This window comes from Zonotrichia leucophrys, chromosome 2, assembly GCF_028769735.1.
Source record: "Zonotrichia leucophrys gambelii isolate GWCS_2022_RI chromosome 2, RI_Zleu_2.0, whole genome shotgun sequence".
NCBI lineage: Eukaryota > Metazoa > Chordata > Aves > Passeriformes > Passerellidae > Zonotrichia > Zonotrichia leucophrys.
The window spans coordinates 26,823,100-26,842,742 of NC_088171.1; the positions used below are offsets into that span (position 1 = coordinate 26,823,100).

At 37.8% G+C, this 19,643-nt stretch overlaps 1 protein-coding gene across 7 annotated transcripts in view; it reads right to left on the reverse strand.

Annotated features, from left to right (window-relative positions):
* The window catches only part of ICA1 (islet cell autoantigen 1), a 66,114-nt gene that overhangs the window by 15,801 nt on the left and 30,670 nt on the right, over window positions 1-19,643 (reverse strand). For all 7 annotated transcript variants that reach the window (XM_064704387.1, XM_064704386.1, XM_064704382.1 and 4 more), the window contains 3 exons: window positions 7,885-8,010; window positions 7,603-7,701; window positions 1,510-1,604 (listed from right to left, as the gene is read on the reverse strand). In XM_064704387.1, coding sequence (XP_064560457.1) covers window positions 1,510-1,604; window positions 7,603-7,701; window positions 7,885-8,010 — 320 coding nt within the window. The remainder of the gene's footprint in view (window positions 1-1,509; window positions 1,605-7,602; window positions 7,702-7,884; window positions 8,011-19,643) is intronic.

The following is a 19,643-nucleotide window of genomic DNA, read 5'->3' on the forward strand; positions in this document are numbered from 1 at the left end:
CTCAACAGGGACAAAAAGAAAGGTGCAGTTTATGTGCAACTCTTAAACAAAGGTGATCTCTTCAATGAAGAATACACACTTTCCTGTTCCACACTTTGCTATTACTTTGTGGAAAGCCATTCAGGGAGCTGGGACTGAAGCAGCCACAGGGCTGATGTGGTGGTGAAAAGGACTGTGTGGGCATGAAAAGGGGACCTCCCCTGCTCTTGGGGGTAGGACTGTGGTAGAGGAAAATTAGATTCAGGCCAAATTCTAGTATAATGAATGTTTACTGTGAATGGAAAATTCGTGAGGATTTAAAAAGCTTTGCCTTGTGTAATTCTTCTTGAATCCTAGATGTTTGTTTATGGTTTTAGCCAGCAAAAGGGTGACACATTTTGTCCCTCACTTTTATGCCAGACAAGGACAAAGATAATACATAAATAAACACCATGAAATGGCATATGATGCATTTCCTGGTAGGTGCCAATGCACACATCTTGCATAAATCACACGTTCATTCTAGAACTTCATATTCAACACTGAGGAGAGAGCTATTTATTAAACTCTATTACTGTCATGTGAGATGACACAGAGGGAAGTAGGTGCTGTGGAGATAACCACCTACCAAACGGTACTTAAGTCAAGTCAGTCCCTTCTAATATAAACAGCACCAAATCTGACCAATTTATAAAGTGGAATTGGCCAGTGGTTCTGAATCTGAACCAGAAAAATGACTGAAAACCTGAACTCCTTAAAAATCCCTTATTATAAATAGCCAAGCAAAATCCACTAATCAGTCAAGCTGTTCTCTGCTTTTTGACAACTGATCCTTTGCTGGGTGCTTCATTTAAGCGGAGATAGTCAAAACAACAGGTGGCAGCAGGATTGTATCAACATTGCATCCCCTGGCAACCAAATCCTGACGGGCAGGTAGGGGAGGGATCGCATCTCTTTCTCCTCTTCTCCTCTCCCCACAGCAGCCCATTCATAAGTCTCTCTCAGCTCAGAGCTACAGGTAACTCAAAACTTGACAGCATCAGCTCACTTAGATGTACTTTATACTAAGTACCTACTGCTTCATTGGATTGCTAACTGATGCTGTATACATTACAAAAACTAATCGCTACTCGGAGCAATCAGTAATCTATATCCCATTTCCAGGTGAAAGGAGATGCTGCTGAAAGGAGAAATACAATGCTCGTATATCTTCTTCCATGTATAGTTGTTTACCATTTCTTTTAATAAAGAAAAAATGAAGCAAAAGCTGAAAAAAATAAAAAGAAGACCAGAAAAGATGAAAAACATATAAGGGTTTTGTGGGCCTTTTAAAATCTCTTAATTCCACCATAAAGTTTATTAATTTTGATATACACATTACAACATTTCAGGAATTTTTGTATTGAGGTAACCAGTAGGATTAGACTAGCTGTGTCTACATCTCTACTTATGTTTGGTGACTTTAGCAACCAGCAAGTGGATTATAGACAAAAATACTTATTATTTTGCTATACAGGACATGTGACTTACTGACTCTGCTGATCTTCCACTGAATTGGTGCTCTCAATCTGCTGGTCCTCCTTTTCTGCTTTTTCTGTTAGTTTATTCACAGGATCTTGCAAGCTCTAGATCATAACCACAATATAAATATAAAGAAGAAAACCAATTAGAATCAGGAAAGCTAAAGTGTGTCATTTGAGACCAAACCTGACTCTAGACCAAGAGAAATCAAGGAAAAATGGTTTTATACTATATCAAAACAATATCTGACTCAAGCAGAATTAAAGTGTTAGAAGATACTCATTCAAACTGAGTCTGTGAACACACTTCATATAAGAAGACAGCATGTGGCAACTTCTAAACTCGTGTTCTGTTTCTAATATCTCTAAATGATTACTTCTAGGTAAATATTTTCCATATTTCTAAGTAAATCTATCTATACCATGTGCAAAGCAGGCCAGATGGCATATTTCTTTGCTATTTTGGGGATTTGCTTATTTCTTCCTTATTTTCCTTTTTCTAAGATGAGAAAAATAAATTCTTTACATCTGTTTGTTCCTCATATATTGTTTCTTTTCTTATTTATTCTCTTTTTCCCTTCCACAATTGTTTACACAAACTTGGCAACTGCAGTGGTAGTGGGAAGATACTGCTTGTATCCTGAATCTGAAAACAAGGGTTAAAATCTTGTATTATAGTAGATGAAGGACAGGTGTGGTATTATGAAACCCCACTGTCCCTTTGCAGTCTGAAAGGCTGTGCTACAAGATAACGATTCAGCATTTTTATTACCAAAATCTGGAGATGAGAACAAGCCAACACAAGCATTATAGACTGAATCTGAAGTGATAAATACACTACTAGCTGTCACTCTTATGTATAAATTAGAAATTCTGTCTAAAAAATTAAATAAAGGAACACAGTAATTAGTTAAAGCAGATGTTAGCAATGTAAATATTTCCATGTCTATCAAACAGTTTTGCTGTGAAGGTGAAAAAAATTTCCTCTTTCTAAAGTCCAACTCAGTTTCTAGAAATTAAACCACGGTACATGTGAATAGTTTTGACCATTTTTAAGTAAATTTATTAATGTTGCCCTGATAGTAATAGTAGTGCATCTCACCCCAACTTATCCTCATGTCCCCCCACCCCAAAGAAAGAAAAGCTGAGGGTGAAACAGAGAAGTCACCTTCTATACAAACTTAAAACCCACAAAAATGTAGTGGCTTTGCATCTGGAATTTGAACAAAACATGAATGTGTTTCATGAGTAAAGTAAAAAGAAAAACCACAGCCTAATTGACTGAATAAAAGTTAGGGTGTCCAGCCCATCTGTCACAACAAAAGCATTCCCAGACATGCTGCAGGTCTTGTTTCCACTGCCCTGCTAACCAGGACAGAGGAGTTCCCAGAAGGAGCATTCCAGTTTCTGCTTGGTTCAGTATTTGTCTGTATAAGGAACTGACACTTCAGTATTTTAGAAACTAAAGTTCTAGATTTGTCTTGAGCTGCAGTTGCTTTTTTTTCCCTCTCAATAAACTAATTCTGCATAGAACTGCTGATTAATTTGTCATAAGCAGCCTCAGCACTGCAGGCATGATCAAAAGATGAAGGTCACAAAAACAGCAATAATAAAAAAGCCTTAAAGAAATGAACCTTATTCTGTGGTTGCCACTCTTTTATTTGACACTGCTGCTACCCAGAATCACATGTAAGTGTAGTTCTCCTCAGATGCTGAATAAGGACACCAGCCAGTTCAGCTAGATAACCTACGTATGGATGTCACCCTTCACCTGCACATGTACTGGGTATTGATTAGACTGCACTTCTCGTGCTATTAAAATTGATGGGAATTATTCCACTGACTCCAAGAAGTCCTGGACTAGAGTTCAAGAACAAATATCGACTATACTTGCACAAAAGTGCAAGTAGAGAAAGAAAGCAGCTCTGCATTATGGGGACTGTGCTGCTTTGGGCACTTGAACCACCTGGACATCTTCACAAGAGGACACACAGCCCACTGAATCAGGAGGTGATGGTCAAACAGTTGTGGCGCTCTGCCTGCCACCAAGTACAGCACCTCTGAGCATGCTCCAAAAGGGTTGTAAAGGTTTTAGACAAAATCCAGAATTACTCTGACCACTGCCTAGCTATACAAGTTAAGGAAAATTATTAGAAGTAAATCCTGCATATTCAGAAAAAAACCCCCCAAACAAACAAAAACAAAAAACTCAGGGAAATAATAATCTTTCTTTAAGGATCTATATTTTAAGAAGCTTCCTTTGTCAGTGTTTCAGGAAATCCGTATTTAAAGGACTGTGATCAAACCACGGAAACAGCATATAGAATGGAGTTCACAAAGTACCTTGGGAAGGAAACAGCATGATAATAATGGCAGTTACTATTTCCTGTATCAGAAAAATAAACATAGCTCTGAAATACAGCTTTGGTTTCAATGGCAATTATTATAAAATTATTGATAATCAGAAGCTGTATTTTGATGCAATAATTCCACCTAACAACTTTATTTGGACTCAAAATTGGATACCAAATAATGAAATTATTTTCCTCTACTCTGCATCCTGAGGTTCACTCCAAACTGAGGCATCTTTTCAAAAAGATTTAAAAAAGGTAGAGAATGAGTATGAAATGAAACAACGCTAAAAAGGCCACAGTCAACCATTTCCTAAACAGAAACCCACAGTAATGTGATCACTAGTGTCAGAAGGCATAGAAATAAAAACCATTATATTCTCCTAATTGTTTTAGGTTACATTAGAAGGAAGGGAAGAAGACTCATCATCTAGAAAGTGCAATGATTAAACAGAATTATGACAAGACAGACTGAGTTCAGACCAAAGAGAGCACATTTCATCTGGACATAGCCCTGACTTGGCTGCTCAGAGCACACAGATGTCTAATTTCACAGCACTCTTCTGGCTGCTCATGTGGGCTACAATGGATTTTTTTGTGAGCTACACCACGTCTGTGGCCGGAAGCAGGATCCTTGCATATTTAGAAACCTATCTTCCTAGCTTCTTAGATCTCTCTTTTACTACAGAAGACAGAGTAGGACCTTACACAGAGCAAGTTCACAATTATTCAATCTGCCTGGTGTGTCCATCTCTAACACCAGAAGTCACCCAGTGATATTTCACCTGCTCCCAGGACTCAGACTAAGTATCCAAGCTGACAAGAGATTCCTCCACTGTAGAGTTAACTCTGGCTCCAGCTCAGGCTCTATTTCTGACTGCTACTCACTCACTAAATTCCTTTACCTGCATCTGGGCTGCTTTCAAGTCAAGCCAAGATCATCTGGATTGCACCTAAAATCTGCCCTCTGCAGTTAACTCAGCAGTGTTGACATTGCACTCAGCTCACCCACAGCTCCTCCCAAGTGCCTTGGACAACTGTTGCACTTCTTGACAGAGACAGAATCAAAGCAACACAGCTAAGGGCAGTTTCAGGAGCCAGGCATACATTCAAAGATGTAACAACACTTATGAAAAAGTGCAACAGCACCGAGGAGACAAAATATTGAACATATTTCATTTGGGGGGAGAACTGAAGAGGAAGAGGAAAAGCAGACTGTCTCAGAATTTCCTCCCATTAAGAAAAGAAATACCACACGTCCCCAAAACTCTTAAGAGATGCAAAATCATAGGCAATCTTGTCTATGAGTAAAGAAACAAGAGATGATACCAGACTGCAGCAGAGGTCAGCAGAAGGCAACAGTGTGGTAGTACCTGTTTGGACAGAGTACTCCAAGGGAATAGTCCATGTAAGGAGATCAGGCAGCAGTATTCCACTTCACACAGGAATAAATAGATGCACTGAGATTTCTGCCTGTTGACTCTCTTACAAGTGCAGCTATTATTTCTAAGTTAATACAAACTCTTCTGAAAGTTTGGTATTCCAGCATTTAAATTTAAAGACTGCAACTAAATATCATTTAAGTAACTAAGGCAAATAAATGGTAACAGAAATTTTAAAAAGGTATTATTCATGAAAAGTAGCCCCTGAAATAAACTTTAATTCATTTGACATATGTTAATTTCAAGACAATGAAACCTTAAGGGCTTTACCAAAACAGCAGCCCATCATCTGTAATAGTAAAGTGATGGATACAGTACCAGATACTTTTACATCACTATACATAGAGCTGTTAGCACATTAATAATCATCTTTCATCAAGCACAAAACTCAAGAGTTACAAAATACAGCTGCAATAGCACAATTATACTGCTCTCTGCACATACCCTGAAGCAAAGAAAACAAATGGCTGCTTTTCATTAAGGGAGTTTGGCAAACATCTCTAAAGACAATGTTTTCTTTCCAGAAACAATCCCAAGAGGCATTTCAGAGTCTCTTTCCTGAGGTAAACCTGGTACACAAATATGTATTTATACTACAAAATACAAAGAGCAGTTTTCTAGTACATATCACCTCTTAATTTTTCAGTAAAACAGTCTATGTCTAAATTAAATATTAACTTGCATTACTTTCTTGTTTTAAAGCAGAACACTAATCCTACATTCACATATCCTTAGTTTCATTCAGTTTAATTTGTATGACCAAGATTTTGTCTTTTATGGGATCATAAAAGACAAAAATGATTTGCAAGCATAAAATTCAAAATTTCCATTTAAGGAAGATCCCTTTGAGAAGGGGTTGGAAGTTACTTCTTTTAGACTATGTTCCCCAGCCTGATACCAGGCACAGGGAAATAGTCTAAAAGAAGTAACTTTCAATTAAATGTAGAGATGGGCACAAATATTTGATGTGTATTTTAATCCACTATATATTCTGATTTTATATTTTAATGCATAAAGTCAGCAACAGACATGGCATCTCCATTGGGTACATTTTTAGACCAAAAATTTCTCCATCAGAAACTACACTACCTGAGATCAGCCATAGCTATCTACCATACTTAATTAAAAAATAATACCTCATAACCTCAATGTAAAATTAGTTTGCAGCTCCTTTTTAATATATAGTTCCTCTGGCATGAACATATGATATGACAGGGAGGGATTAGTTCCCTAACCATAATCACCTATTGTTATTCCACACCCAGGTGTAGCAGAGGTGAGATGGGGCTCACCACGCCCTCCAGAAGTGACAAGCAGAGGTCACTTACCCTGGAATGCAACTGAAGTAGCAGCAGACATCTATTCTCTTAGGCAACACAATCTCACCTGATGCAATCACCAGATTTTGATCTAATTAGCAATTATTTAATGCAAACAACCAGAAACTAATTGCTGGGGACAAGAGATTATGGAGAAGACTCTGGTATAGAAAATAACCCCACACTCTAGAGACCGAAAGAAAAAAAACCCTGATTCTAAAAGCCAGTAACACAGACTTACTCCCAAGCACCTGTTTTCTGAATGCACAGAATTACATAAAATCCTAGAGTTTTAAACTATCCCCTGATTAGCATAATTTATCACCATATATATCAGTGCAAAACCAGGAAATAACATCTTTCAGTGCAGGAGGTGAGCAATATAATTCGTTAAGATTTTCATTACAAAGGCTGCATCCTAAACACACTACAATATTCCCAACCATTTTTACAATTAGGTTTTGCTTCAAGGGTTGCTTGCTACATGTGTGGGTTCAATACAGATGGTATTTCTTTATCATAAATTCCCAATCTAATTTCAAATTTAAATCATGGCAAAATTTTTCCCAAATGTCCCTCCTCTTCCATCACAAGGGTACACCAAAGCAGGTGCATTTTCTTTCCAAGTTCCTCTCCAAGGTGTCTAAATGTTATTATACATCTTGAAACATCCTATTTGTTGTTCAAATAATCAACCTTTTAGATACAAAAGAGCATGAAAAATAAATACCCAGCAACAATACAGGCTACCTACACAAATTAGACTGAAATAGTTTTGTATCAAAGCAAACAGGAAGGTAAGAGAAGAACCCACCAGCACAGCTGGTTGGAAGGACATTAAACAAAAAACCTGTATTTAAATGAAAAGACAAAACAGGGATAAAAGTGTCAGAAAATATAGGGAAAAAATATCAACATATGCTTTCTACACCCTTGTTTGATCTCTTACTGGTTATCACCAGGCAAACATATATATCTATATATTCCTTACCTTTAACATAGTGAATTCATATGGCTGATAACCTTTGAAACTTTCATGGATGGCTGCCATTGTGTGTGAAGTTTTTTCCCAAAAATGAAGCAGTGTTGTCTGTAAGACAGGGTAAAAATCTCAGTGCCAATGTTAACACAAATCTGTTTTCAGTGCAAATTTCACATCTTCCCTCCAACACTAGCTACATATTCTTATGGTTGAATATTGCCATGGTAACCTCTTAAAAAGCCACATTAACAGGAAAACATTCTTTCAGAGAACAACATTTTCCTTGGATACCTGATATGTTGTTAACACATGAGAAAGGAGGTTGCATCTGCTGGCCCCCAGAAGATCCACTTTTTGACAGACATCAGTCTTCAGTTTGTCAAAGTTGAGTTTTGCGTGTCGCACTTGTGCTTGAACCTTCACACAAAAGGACAATTGTTTATGTAGTGATTTTTTTTTCTATTTTTAAGGAAAGAGCAAACTAATACCACCTCTAGGGAAATCAGACAACTGAACAGGCTCAATTACAGTTTTATTCTCATCAATCCCACTGAAATTCAGCTAAACTGGCTGATAAATGGGTACTCTTACTATCTTCTCAGTTATTGCTTTTTGTAATGTATCCAGGGAAGAATTTTTGTTTTCTAACCCCTGTTTTGTATGATGGATATTAGTATAAAACATACACTGAGAACAACTGGAAAAGATACTCATATTGGTATCTCTTTCAAGAAAGACAAATTCAAAGCCCAAGCAACAAATTTGGAGCTAAAAGTTTTCAACAAAATATACAGGTGCACAGTCAGAGACATTTCCATGTACCTACAGCAAGAGACAAATAACAAAGTTTAAAGTCTGTCTGCAATGATACAGCACATCAATATCTTTGGATCGCTATAAAAATTTCACTCAATAAAGTTCTCCTTCTAAAATGGGAATGCCTTTTCTGTTAACTGCTATCAGAAAAATATCAAGCACCCTTTTCCTAGGAACTAACAATTTCAGTTCAAGGGGTTTTATACTTTCAAATTATTTTTCTATCACCTATTAAGTACATATACCTGTAGGTTAAGTACATATACAACATCCTGTTCCACAAACTGCATGTGTTTGACAGCAACACAGACATGATTTGGTATCAGGGTAGAAGGTAGATGTACACATTTAGTATCCAGGATTTTCCATTTTTGTCACGGCTTTGCACACTACCAAAATATTATAATAATGAAAAGTACTAGTTTAGATTCTGTAAACAAGTCTTGTTATAATTTTCTTCCAACAGAATGGGAAACAATCAAATCACAAGTATAATGAATCTCCTATAACTCTTTCATAGTTAAAATAAAATACTTACCCAAAAAATAAAATGTTTCATAATGAAAACAAACTACAGAAGTAAATCATACATTGCTTTCCTTTTCTGGCCTAACTTGGAGAATAAACCCATTTTGTCCAGAATACCCAAACTCAGTCCAAGATTTGTCCAACTTGTATGCTCCTGATCTTCAGAAGTGAATCTGGAACTTTGCAGCAAGAACAAATACAGACATCTCATAATGCCATCTGAAATGTTATGTTTACTGAACTTCTGCTCTTATTTTCCCAAACTCAGAGTATACAAGACCTTTAACCAGGTAGAAAACCAGCCAAAGACCTGTATCACAAATTCATCAGGCGACTTACTCATACAAATTGTGGGATTCCTGGATTTCTGGGTACATGGCAACTTTGTTTCACTTATCAGATCAGTTCTGCTTAAGCAATACTGCTCACCAGCCTCATCTGTTCATAAGGAAGAAACTACCACAATTCAAAATCTGTCATAAATGCAGAATCTTACAGGTGAGATTTAGAAAAAGATGATGCCAAATGAAAAAAAGCAAACACTTTTTAAAGAGCAGTGCTACTCTACCTTTACAAAATAGCTCTGTGGTTACTGTGTTCATCCAAAAGAGGAAGTCTTCCAGAGCAACTCCACAAAACCATCAGTGAGCAAATCCTGAGTTCTAGTAACAACAAAGACAACTGAAACATCTGACTGGATCCAGTGCTCTAAGCACGAGTAAAACATCTTACTGATAACTTGGTGGCTATCTTTGCATGTTGGAGAGTGCAAAGAAACAGAGGCGTCTCCAGAAGATGGAAAACTTCTTAGGTAGTTAGGAGTTGTTTTAGTGAAGTAGAGACAAATTTGATTTTCCTCAGGAAAGAGGAAATGGCTCCAATGGCTTCCACTTCTCAGGCAAGCATGACAAATGTTAAGCTATGATATAAAAATTATGGAGCAGACACTGCCAGGATATCTACTACAAGGTATGGAATGTCATGAAAAGCCCCACCCAGTCAGAGTTAGACTGGCATGAGCTGAGGCTGCTTCTTAGTTTGGGATCCCCAAGGATTGCTACACTTCCAGCTTGTGCCTGATGCAAGCCCAAGCAAGGCACCATGCTATGCATGCCAGGACTGCCATGCCAGCACATCTGTCTAGTCCAAACAGCACTTGGACCTCCAAAACTGAGCAGCAATGGAGGAAGACAGGAGCAGTGGCACAAGTGTAGGAGCTTTATACAGTGCTGGATAAAGACATTTGTCCTGTCTTAGGTCCTCACATCCTTTATTTGCTTCAGCTGCAAGTGCCTGAGAGCACAGTTACAACTGCAGTGTGAAAAGGAGAGTTGTGTAGAAAGTCATGTGCCTGTGCAAAAAGGAACTTCTAACTGAAATCCAAATATGGGATTATGTGCATCTTTTGCCACAAAGAATTGCTGCAATGGGTAGGGATTTAAGTAAGAGATGTTGTTGGGATTTGAAAAAACTCATCTCAGTTATAGCCATGAAAATCCAGGAAATTCAACTGATGTAAATGGAAATGTGTCACATATATAACTATATTTTACAGTGGTGCAGCTGAGAACAGAATCCCTTTCCTACTTGGTATATCACAGCACTGGCAAAAGCACAGTAAGAACAGCTGTGGCTTTGTAGACTGAAAGTTCAAGTAAGCAAAGAATGTGAATTCTGCCAGTGATGGTGAGCCACAATTTTAAAAAAAAGAAGTACTACTAAATGGAATTATGAATTCCTACTCCAACTCCTTAAGAAAGGAGAAAAAAAATCCATAAAACAAAAGCACCTGTATAGTTTGAGTTGCAGTCTTCCTGCATCCATTCTTCAGGGACATTTTAGCAAAGAACAAGTTTGGCATTTATCTTAACTGAACATGGAATTAGTGTCTCTTTTAAAAACTAAAGCACTCATAAAGAGAAAGAGGTGATCCACAATACAATGTGGAATACAAACCCTTTTGTTTATCACACTCATACAGATGATTCAAGATACTTAATGCTGCCTTACCAAATGCTACACATTTCTCTTGCCAACTAGGAAAGATGTGACATTATGAAAACTATGAAATTAAACATTCTTTTAGGTTTTTTGATATATTGAAAGTTTATTGAGAGTATTCTCCCTTTTTCAGCAGCAGTGCAGGACAACTAAGAAAGAACATCACACACTACATCAGCATGACCTTTTTCTTTTTATCTGTGCCAATAAATGCATTTTCAATTCAAATTATTATTATTAGACATCTTTTAAGATTACTTGCTGGCTTCAGGAATTAGGTATTAAACCTTAGTGCTTACAAAGCATAATCTACTTAATACCACACAAGTTATCAGAATGAACCTTTGGTTCTCTACTCAGGGGAAAGCTGATATAATACATACTAATCTTCTCCTTTCTCTGCAAGTACTCTCTAAGACATGAGAAACAGAACCTCATTGAGGTCTCAGTACTGCAAATTTTTAGTCATATATTTACATTTATTAATGCTGAACATACAATATTTCTTGAAAATCCTGGTCTGAAAACTTTCAGGATTTTACTGACCCCAAGAGAACTGCCTTGTTTCAAACACAACCTGAACATTTTATGATAAACGAGTTTCTAAGCATCTGACACTATAGGTGCTGGATTTATATCATACAAGAAAATGTTACAGTACTCTTGACATAAAAAAGATTATTACTCTTTCTCTTTTTCTAAGCAGCAGCTTGGCACAACATGCCTTTAATTTCCCAATGCAAACACCTAAGTACAATACTCATAAAGAGCACACAAGAAAACATAAATTTGGAAAGTAGCATCTATAGCTTGATAAACTGTAAGATGCCAGACAAACCTGAAATAATTTCAAAGGACTGAAATGCTACAATCCTAAATCCTGAGGGCTCAAAGTCAGATTCTAGAATGCTTGGTTGTAAGGGCAACTATTTGCTAACACAGTTTCCTAAGCAGTATCCCAAATGGATCAGGCTGGAAGGGACCACAGTAGATCCTCTGGTTCAATCCCTCCGCTCAAGCACAGCCACCCCAGGGCACACAGCACAGGACAGTATCCAGACACTTCTTGAGTATCTCCAGTGACAGAGACTCCACACCCTCTCTGGCCAACTTGCTCCAGTGTATGGCCATGTGCACAGTGAAGAATTTCTTCCTCATGTTCAGGTGGAATTTCCTGTGCATCTGCCCAGTCTCTTTTGTCCTGTTGCTTGGCACCACTGAGAAGAACCTGGTCCATCCCTCTGGCACCCTCCCTTCAGGCTCTTGGAGACATTGACTAAGTCCTTTCTCAGTCACCTCTTCCAGCATCTGAACAGGCCCAGCTCCCTCAGCCTTTCCTCATAAGAGATGCTCCAGTCCCTAAATCATCTTTGTCGCTCTACACTGGACCCAATTCAGGAGCTCCATGTCTCTTTTTCACTGAGGAGCCCAGAACTGGACACAGCACTCCAGGTGTGGCCTCACTAGGGCAGAGTAAAGGGGCAGGATCATCTGTCTCCAGCTGTTAATGCTTTTCCTAGTGAACACCAGGATACCATTGGCCTTCTTGGTCACAAGGGCATTGCTGGCTCATGGACCTGTTGTTATCCACCAGTACCCCCAGGTGCTTCTCCACAGAGCTGCTTTCCAGCAAGTATGCTGAAAACCTTTATTCAAACAGAAAAATTCTAATCTTCAAGCATGATAACATTAAAAAAAAAAATACTCAGACCCAGATAAAAACTCTATTCAATATGTTCAGTTACTAAAATACAGATTGGCCATGTACTTTCAAGGAGTCTTTATGTTGTCTACAGTACATCTGTGTTACTACTTTCTTTCATTCTCCTACAAAATGCAAAATGTATTTTCAGCAGTAGCCTAATTTCAGGGACAATTCAGCTAGTGAAGCATCATCTCCAGAATTATGTTAGATAAATGTACTAACTCACTTTATGTATATTTTTGTCTCAGCATTTCCAACATAGAAGGAGAAACAGATGCTTTTAGTCTAATTTGTCACCCAACCTCTCACTTACTCGATCTGAAAAGCATGCATAGTGTGTGTATAGGCTGGAAGGAGGGGATAAGTGAATTGAGGGGGAAAAATGTCTGAAATATAGCAAAACTTCCTGTTTGGGGCTCTGGGTAAACCCTGTCAGCAGATGGAATCAGTGCAAATCTTTGCATTAAATAAGTATAGCACTTTCTGGCATACCTGATCCTTGTAAAGACTACATGAAAATGAAATCAAACTGTAGTTTGAGGACCAAGTATTTACCATAAAGCACAACTTACAGCATTTCTGCATATGGCACAGAAAACATAAGGAACTAGATTCTCAGTTCCCAAAACTGCAGTAATTTCATAGTTTGAGTGGTGTTTTGATGAGGAGCACCCATTACACTTTCACATGAGTATAACTAAGTACTTGCTGGTTTATTTTTCCCCTTCTTTTAAATTCAGGATTGATGATATGCAGTCAGAGAGCAGAAAAGGCAATGTTTTATACAAAATAATGCCTGTAACTCTTCCACAGGCAAGGGACAGACTTCCAATGCCTTGCACAGTATGAAGCCTGATTTCCATGTGCTTTGGTATATTCTACATTTTGCAGACTACACTTTGATTCAACTGTTCCCTTGGGTTGGAAGAGTATTCATTGCATTCATTAATCTCTACTCCATCATTTTTTTAGAATAACACATAAAAACACTGGTTAAAAAACAGTGGGCATACTTCTGTTCATCTCCTTCAACCCTGGTTGTTAAAATCTTCACTTATGGTCTGATGAGAAACACTGGTAGAAATTAATTTGAGGAGATGGAATTTTTAAAGTGAGCCACGTCTAGCTAAAAGGGAAAACTACTTGGACAGTATAAACAGATCCAAATTATATCCCTCAAGTCTGAAGCTGAGCAGATGTACCTCACATTTGTTCAACAAACAAAACTATTCCTGACATTTGAATTAAGATAATTTTACTGCAAACCAAGTTCCGATAATACATTTCTTAAATTTGCCATTTTGGACTTAATGATGATTGTCTGTGCTTGTGCAAAAGCCCTATGCGTCTCACTCTATCAGGCTTGATTAAGAAAATTTGCAGTAATATTACAATTCATATAAAGGACCTAATTATCACTGCATGTCTGCCTGTCACTCTGGAAACCAACAAAACCCCTTCTATGGAAGGGGTCCCTGCCCATGACAGAGGAATTGATCTCCTCTAGATGATCTTTAAGGTCCTTCTCAACCAAACCACTCTATGATTCTACAGCAAGTACTGTCTGCCCTTCTGCCACAAAAGAACAAGTGGCATGTCAGCTTTGAGAAAGCACTTATGTTTGTGTTTTGAGGAGCCTTAAATATATTGGCAAATTCATGTGGAGAGACAGCCAGTAAGTGAAAGCTGAATTAAAGATGTATTAGGTCAATTGCACTCCAAGAGAAAGATTCTGGAAAGGAAGATGATACAACTTTCTGATGTCCTGAAGGGGTAGAAATCTCCCATAATATACAGACTTGAACAAGGCAAGTCTATCCCAAGATAAAAGACAACACAAAATCTTTTAAGCCATCAAAGACCATTTTTCCAATGGCTGAAACATTCATTGTGAGAAACAATTAAAATATTGCAGTAAAACACAGTGATAGCCAACATAATCCAATGAAATCAATGCCAACTGAAATAACTGCAAATACCTACTAGAGTACTGCCTGCCATAATTACTCAGAGCTTTTAGATTTAATTGTTCATGACAGTCCTGGAACTCAATGTAAGCAATAGAAGAAGAGTGCTGAAGTAGACAAAAGAAAATGAAGACAAAAAAAGAAAAAAGGCAGAAGCAATGCTATATTGCTGCATAACAGAATATAGACAAATGCATCTTAACATAGATTAGTATAACAGTAGCATCATTTCCCTCTATTTACTGGTACCAGATCATGTTTCTCTGCCAGAAAACTCAATATGAAACATCAACTGTCTACAAACAGAATGACCATAAAGTCAGTATAAGTTGATTAAAAGTTTTTTTTCATTTAATGCTGACATTTTTTTATTCTAGTCAGAACCATCAAATCTCCATGACTTAAACATGTATTCTGCTCTCCTTATGCTACAATGGAGAAGCCCAGAGAAAAAAAATTAGTAAGGAAGTCACATTATAACCAAAATGTCATTCCCTCAAACCCAGCAGCTTTCACACAAACTCTGTCATTCAAAGCTGCTACAATTTACTTAGTTTACTATCTTTTGGTATGTTAAAAACATTTTATTAGGAAAATTTCATATCTGTGGATAGCAAAATTTTAAACTCCAAGAAGCACCAAAAAAGTGTCATATTTTCTCCAATTTTGTGAATTTTCAAATGTCCTATTAAAACACAGTCTATGGCAGTTCTTGAGGAGAGCCATTATGACTCATCAAAATTGTCATTACTATTTGGCTCAGTTTTCACCAGAATTTGTCCCTGTGCACACACCTATCCCCCTGGTCACTCATACCTAAGCCAGCTTTGGGAAGCTCCACAGGTCTTCCAGAAAAGCCTTGCTGGAGAGTTGCCATGTATTTCATCAGAGAGGTTAAAGGCAGTACAAACCAGCAGATGAACATCACAAAATACTACTCTTGCACCTGCCCTCAGACATGCCTTCCACCCACAAAAGCATGCTAGGCGTGCCTAGCTCAGGCCTTGACATCCACCTCACTACCTTGTGCCCGTGTTAGTGGATGGAGACCAGCAAACACAAACAACTGACACTAGAATTCACTTCATATTACCCTGTTTCTCTCTACTGGACTATAAAGGGAGCTCTCATTGATCAATTTAGGTGTAGACATCTACAGAGCATGTGTCTGAAGCTTTGTTTGATAAATCCTAAACTAAATAACATCCAGAAAATTAATTCCTTTGTTGCTAATAATAACCATAAGTATTTGATTGTGTGCCTTATTTACCCTGTTAATTTATCCAGTATAAGCTTCGAAGCCATGATTCTTGAAAAACTCCTGATGAAAACACTGAGGAGCCTCAGCAGCTTATGTATCATGGTCTAACCAATATTCATCTTCTCTTTGTTAAATGAGACAGATTGACTTAGAAACACCTCATCTTAGGTAGCTTCCCCTAGTCTCTGTACCATGTCTTATACTTCTGACACTCTCCTCTCCAGGTTCTCAACCCAGAGATGTGGACTGTGATCTGTGCTTGCTCAAACTGCACCAAGAGACACCACTGGCTTACAGCTAAGCTCCATCTTTACATAAGATCTTCACAAAAACCTCTTGCAAAAAGCTTTCAACTGTAGTTGCAGAGCTGCAATTAGCAGTTTGCTGCTGGGGGAAAAGAATTAAATATACAAAAGAGATGAAATTGTGATTAAATACACAAAAAACCTCTTTAATCTAGCACTTCAAACATACACTGTTTAGTTGTTTGCATCTCCAGTCACTGAAGATGAGGCTGTTGTATTCAGGATACAAATATACCACAGATGAAGTACAACTACCATTCTCTGTTCTCTTCTTTGACCACAGAGCCTCATGCTTTTATTTTCTCCTGCCTATGTAACTTTGCTCTAATTTTTAGCATTGTTATTATCCCCTCATTAATTTGGGTCCAAGGCATGTGTTTTTCTTCCTGTTTGAAATTCATGTCTATAAGTCAGGGTCAAGGAGAATGCCATGTTAAGGAGCAATTTGATTAATGATCTTTGATGCAGTTTCTACCTTAACAGCAATAGAAAAACCTAGGAAAGGTTTTTCTATTGCTGTTAGGAAAGGAAAATATAAATATAAAAAAATAAAATATCAATAAATAAAATAATAAAGGTAGGAAAATATCTTCTTAGGTACACTGAATTAACTACTATTACTTTTAAATTCCAACAAAGAATTTTTTCTAAAAGATATAAAAACATCTACTGAAGCGCCAGACCATGGATATACACCAGGATCTCTGTGGATTTTTTTTTTTTTTTGGAGTATATGAAATTTGGTCTTTGTGTCACATTTATGCCACATTTCCCTCTTCAGTTTTTCAGTATTTGGCCTGTAAAAATTTTACTGCCTTCAGCCTGTTGGCTCACACACCATGCAACTCCAGCCTGGCAGTAATGAGTAAACCAGGGCCAGAACTGCTTACTTCACAACCACTGAAAGCAGATGTGAGCAATTCCCTGAACCCTGTGAGGATATAAGGTTATGGCTGGCTTGAATATTCTTCCTTTTTTCCCCTCCAAAAAACAAAGGTTGGTTGTACCATCTTCTGATATATTCAATGATGGCTATCACCGAAACTGAATAGCTCTCCCTCTCTCCTTTATGCAAACATATAGACATTTATCATACTCCTCTCTTTTTTTCCTACTGCTTCACTTCCTTCCCAGCCTTGTGTTTATTCCTGCTGTTTTATAATGTACCTTCTTCAAGTCTCTTGTGTCTCTTTAAGGATGGGGAAAAATGAGAACCTCCTCACACTTTATGCATGTGATTCCATAAATATTACACAGGGACATGACTTTTCACTCTGCATTTTTCTTCAACTGAAAGCCAAGTTGGATCTGTAAACACAGATCAGTTCAGGCTTAGCAATGGGGAAAAAAGGGCAAGCAATGAAATTTTTGACCAAATATGTAAATTAGTTTATGTAAAAAGAACAACAGATAATGGTTTGTCAGGCCAGGAAAAAAAAGAATAAGGAGGAGTATGATGGAAGGCCATCATACCACAGATACAAAATTTGTTAAGATGAGACTTCAGCCAACACAGGAACCAGAGGGCATTATACTGAACACAAAATGAGGTGAGGTGATCTTTACACAAAATCTGTGTCTGCAGGGCAGGTCTTTGATCACAGCCATGCATTGGGGATGGCCAGAATTTATCTTGGTTCAAAAGGCAACTGGACAATTCTACAGGAAAACAAACCCTATGTCCTGTGATATCTCCACTAGCCACAGTACTAAAAGAAAACACCACTGTGCATTTGCCCTATGCAGCTCCCAAGCTGCTACCATTGGGCAACAGTGAAGAAAGATGATGCACAGCCAGTGGATTTTTGTCTGAAGAATAAAGTAACCCTGAGGCACATTCGCAGGTTACGGAGAGTTTGAGAGTTTGCTCTGCTGGATTCAGACCAGCACAGCATCCTTTTATGCTGAAGAACTCTCTGTTCTGTGATTTAAGGTAGCACAGATACTTCAAATTAGCTTTTGCAACATAACACCTGTGTAACTGCAGATTTTCTACTACAGAAATTCAAAATCATGAGTTACAGAATTTTTCAACTGTTAGAGGTGCCAGAGCATATTCAGGCACTGCCTATGCCAAACATGTTTAGGTAACAGAAATCTCATGGAAATGCTTCAGTTACTATAACTGTATGACAGAATGTACGCTTTACATTCACACAGATTCACCAGGAGAAGGGGTGGGGCAATTTCGAGGTGCTCCAACATTTCTACAATTACAACCACAGTATGGAGAGAAGATCAGATCTTTCAAACAATTTTGTACTCCCTTGAAAAAAATCTATATATACATTAAGACTTGAGGTTTGAATTTTGGAAATCAATTGCCAAAACCTACAGGATTTACCTGGACAGGCCTAGCTTATCTTTCAACATCCACCACAAATCTCCTCTCTTCTTTCCAGATGGTTGTCCGCCAAGTGAAATGGTTACTCATGGTATTTAGGTGGGGGCTGGAATACTAAACAGTGTTATTGTCGTTTTGCTCTATTTTTTAGAGGGTAGTTTGCTAAAAATAAATATTGTTGAAACAGCCCTGCTTTTGGATTAGGCATTTCAACAGACCAGGCCCATCAACTACATGTTCTCTAAATTTATATGAAACAAGTTGCTCTGCTATTCCCTACTCTCACTATTATAGCAGGGCAAAGACATGGATCCAAACACCTCTTAGAAGCAGCAAAGTTTTGTTATATCCAAATTAAATTTCTCTGAGACATGAAAATAATTTGTGGGAAGCAATACAGTGCTCTGTACTAAATAACAACATTCTGAACAGCTGCCCTAAAGCAACAGACATATACTTCCTCCTCCATTATTAAAACGTAATTTAGTCCCTTCATAGGAAAAAAAACAAAAGCCAAACACCACAAGTTGAACAGTACAGCTCAACAGCAACAGAAAACCTCTGAAGTTTTTTTCCTAAGGAATTACCAGGAATTAAGGTGGTATTTTCCTCCTCCTCCCTGGCTTTTGCCCCTCTAGCATGGCCAAGATGCAGACACAGTGTGTCATTTGGGGAGAGCAACGCCTTACAGAATCCTTCCACTTATCCAGCAGCTGGACACAGCCCTGATCAAAATTACATCCACAGTCCAGCAAGCTCATCCAGCCAAAAACCAGAGCCTTTAGCTTAAAGACTGACAACAGCTTTCACAAACAGAACACACAGTGCAGACCCAGACTGTGAATCCAACTGCTTAAAATAAAACAATTACAACAAAATATACAAAGAAATATTCACAGAAAATACATCAGCTTAAAAAAAAAATTCTATCAAATACAGCATGCAGCTGACTCTCAAATACGTGATGTGGACTGCTTGTGGAATGAAGGAAAGTCTGTTAAAGTTAAGATGAAAGCAACAATAGCGTTCAGTTTTTCAGAACCACACTCAGAGTTATTATAGGAATAATTATCACATCACAACATAAAAATTCAGGCAAAGCAAAAAACCATTCCTGACTCGC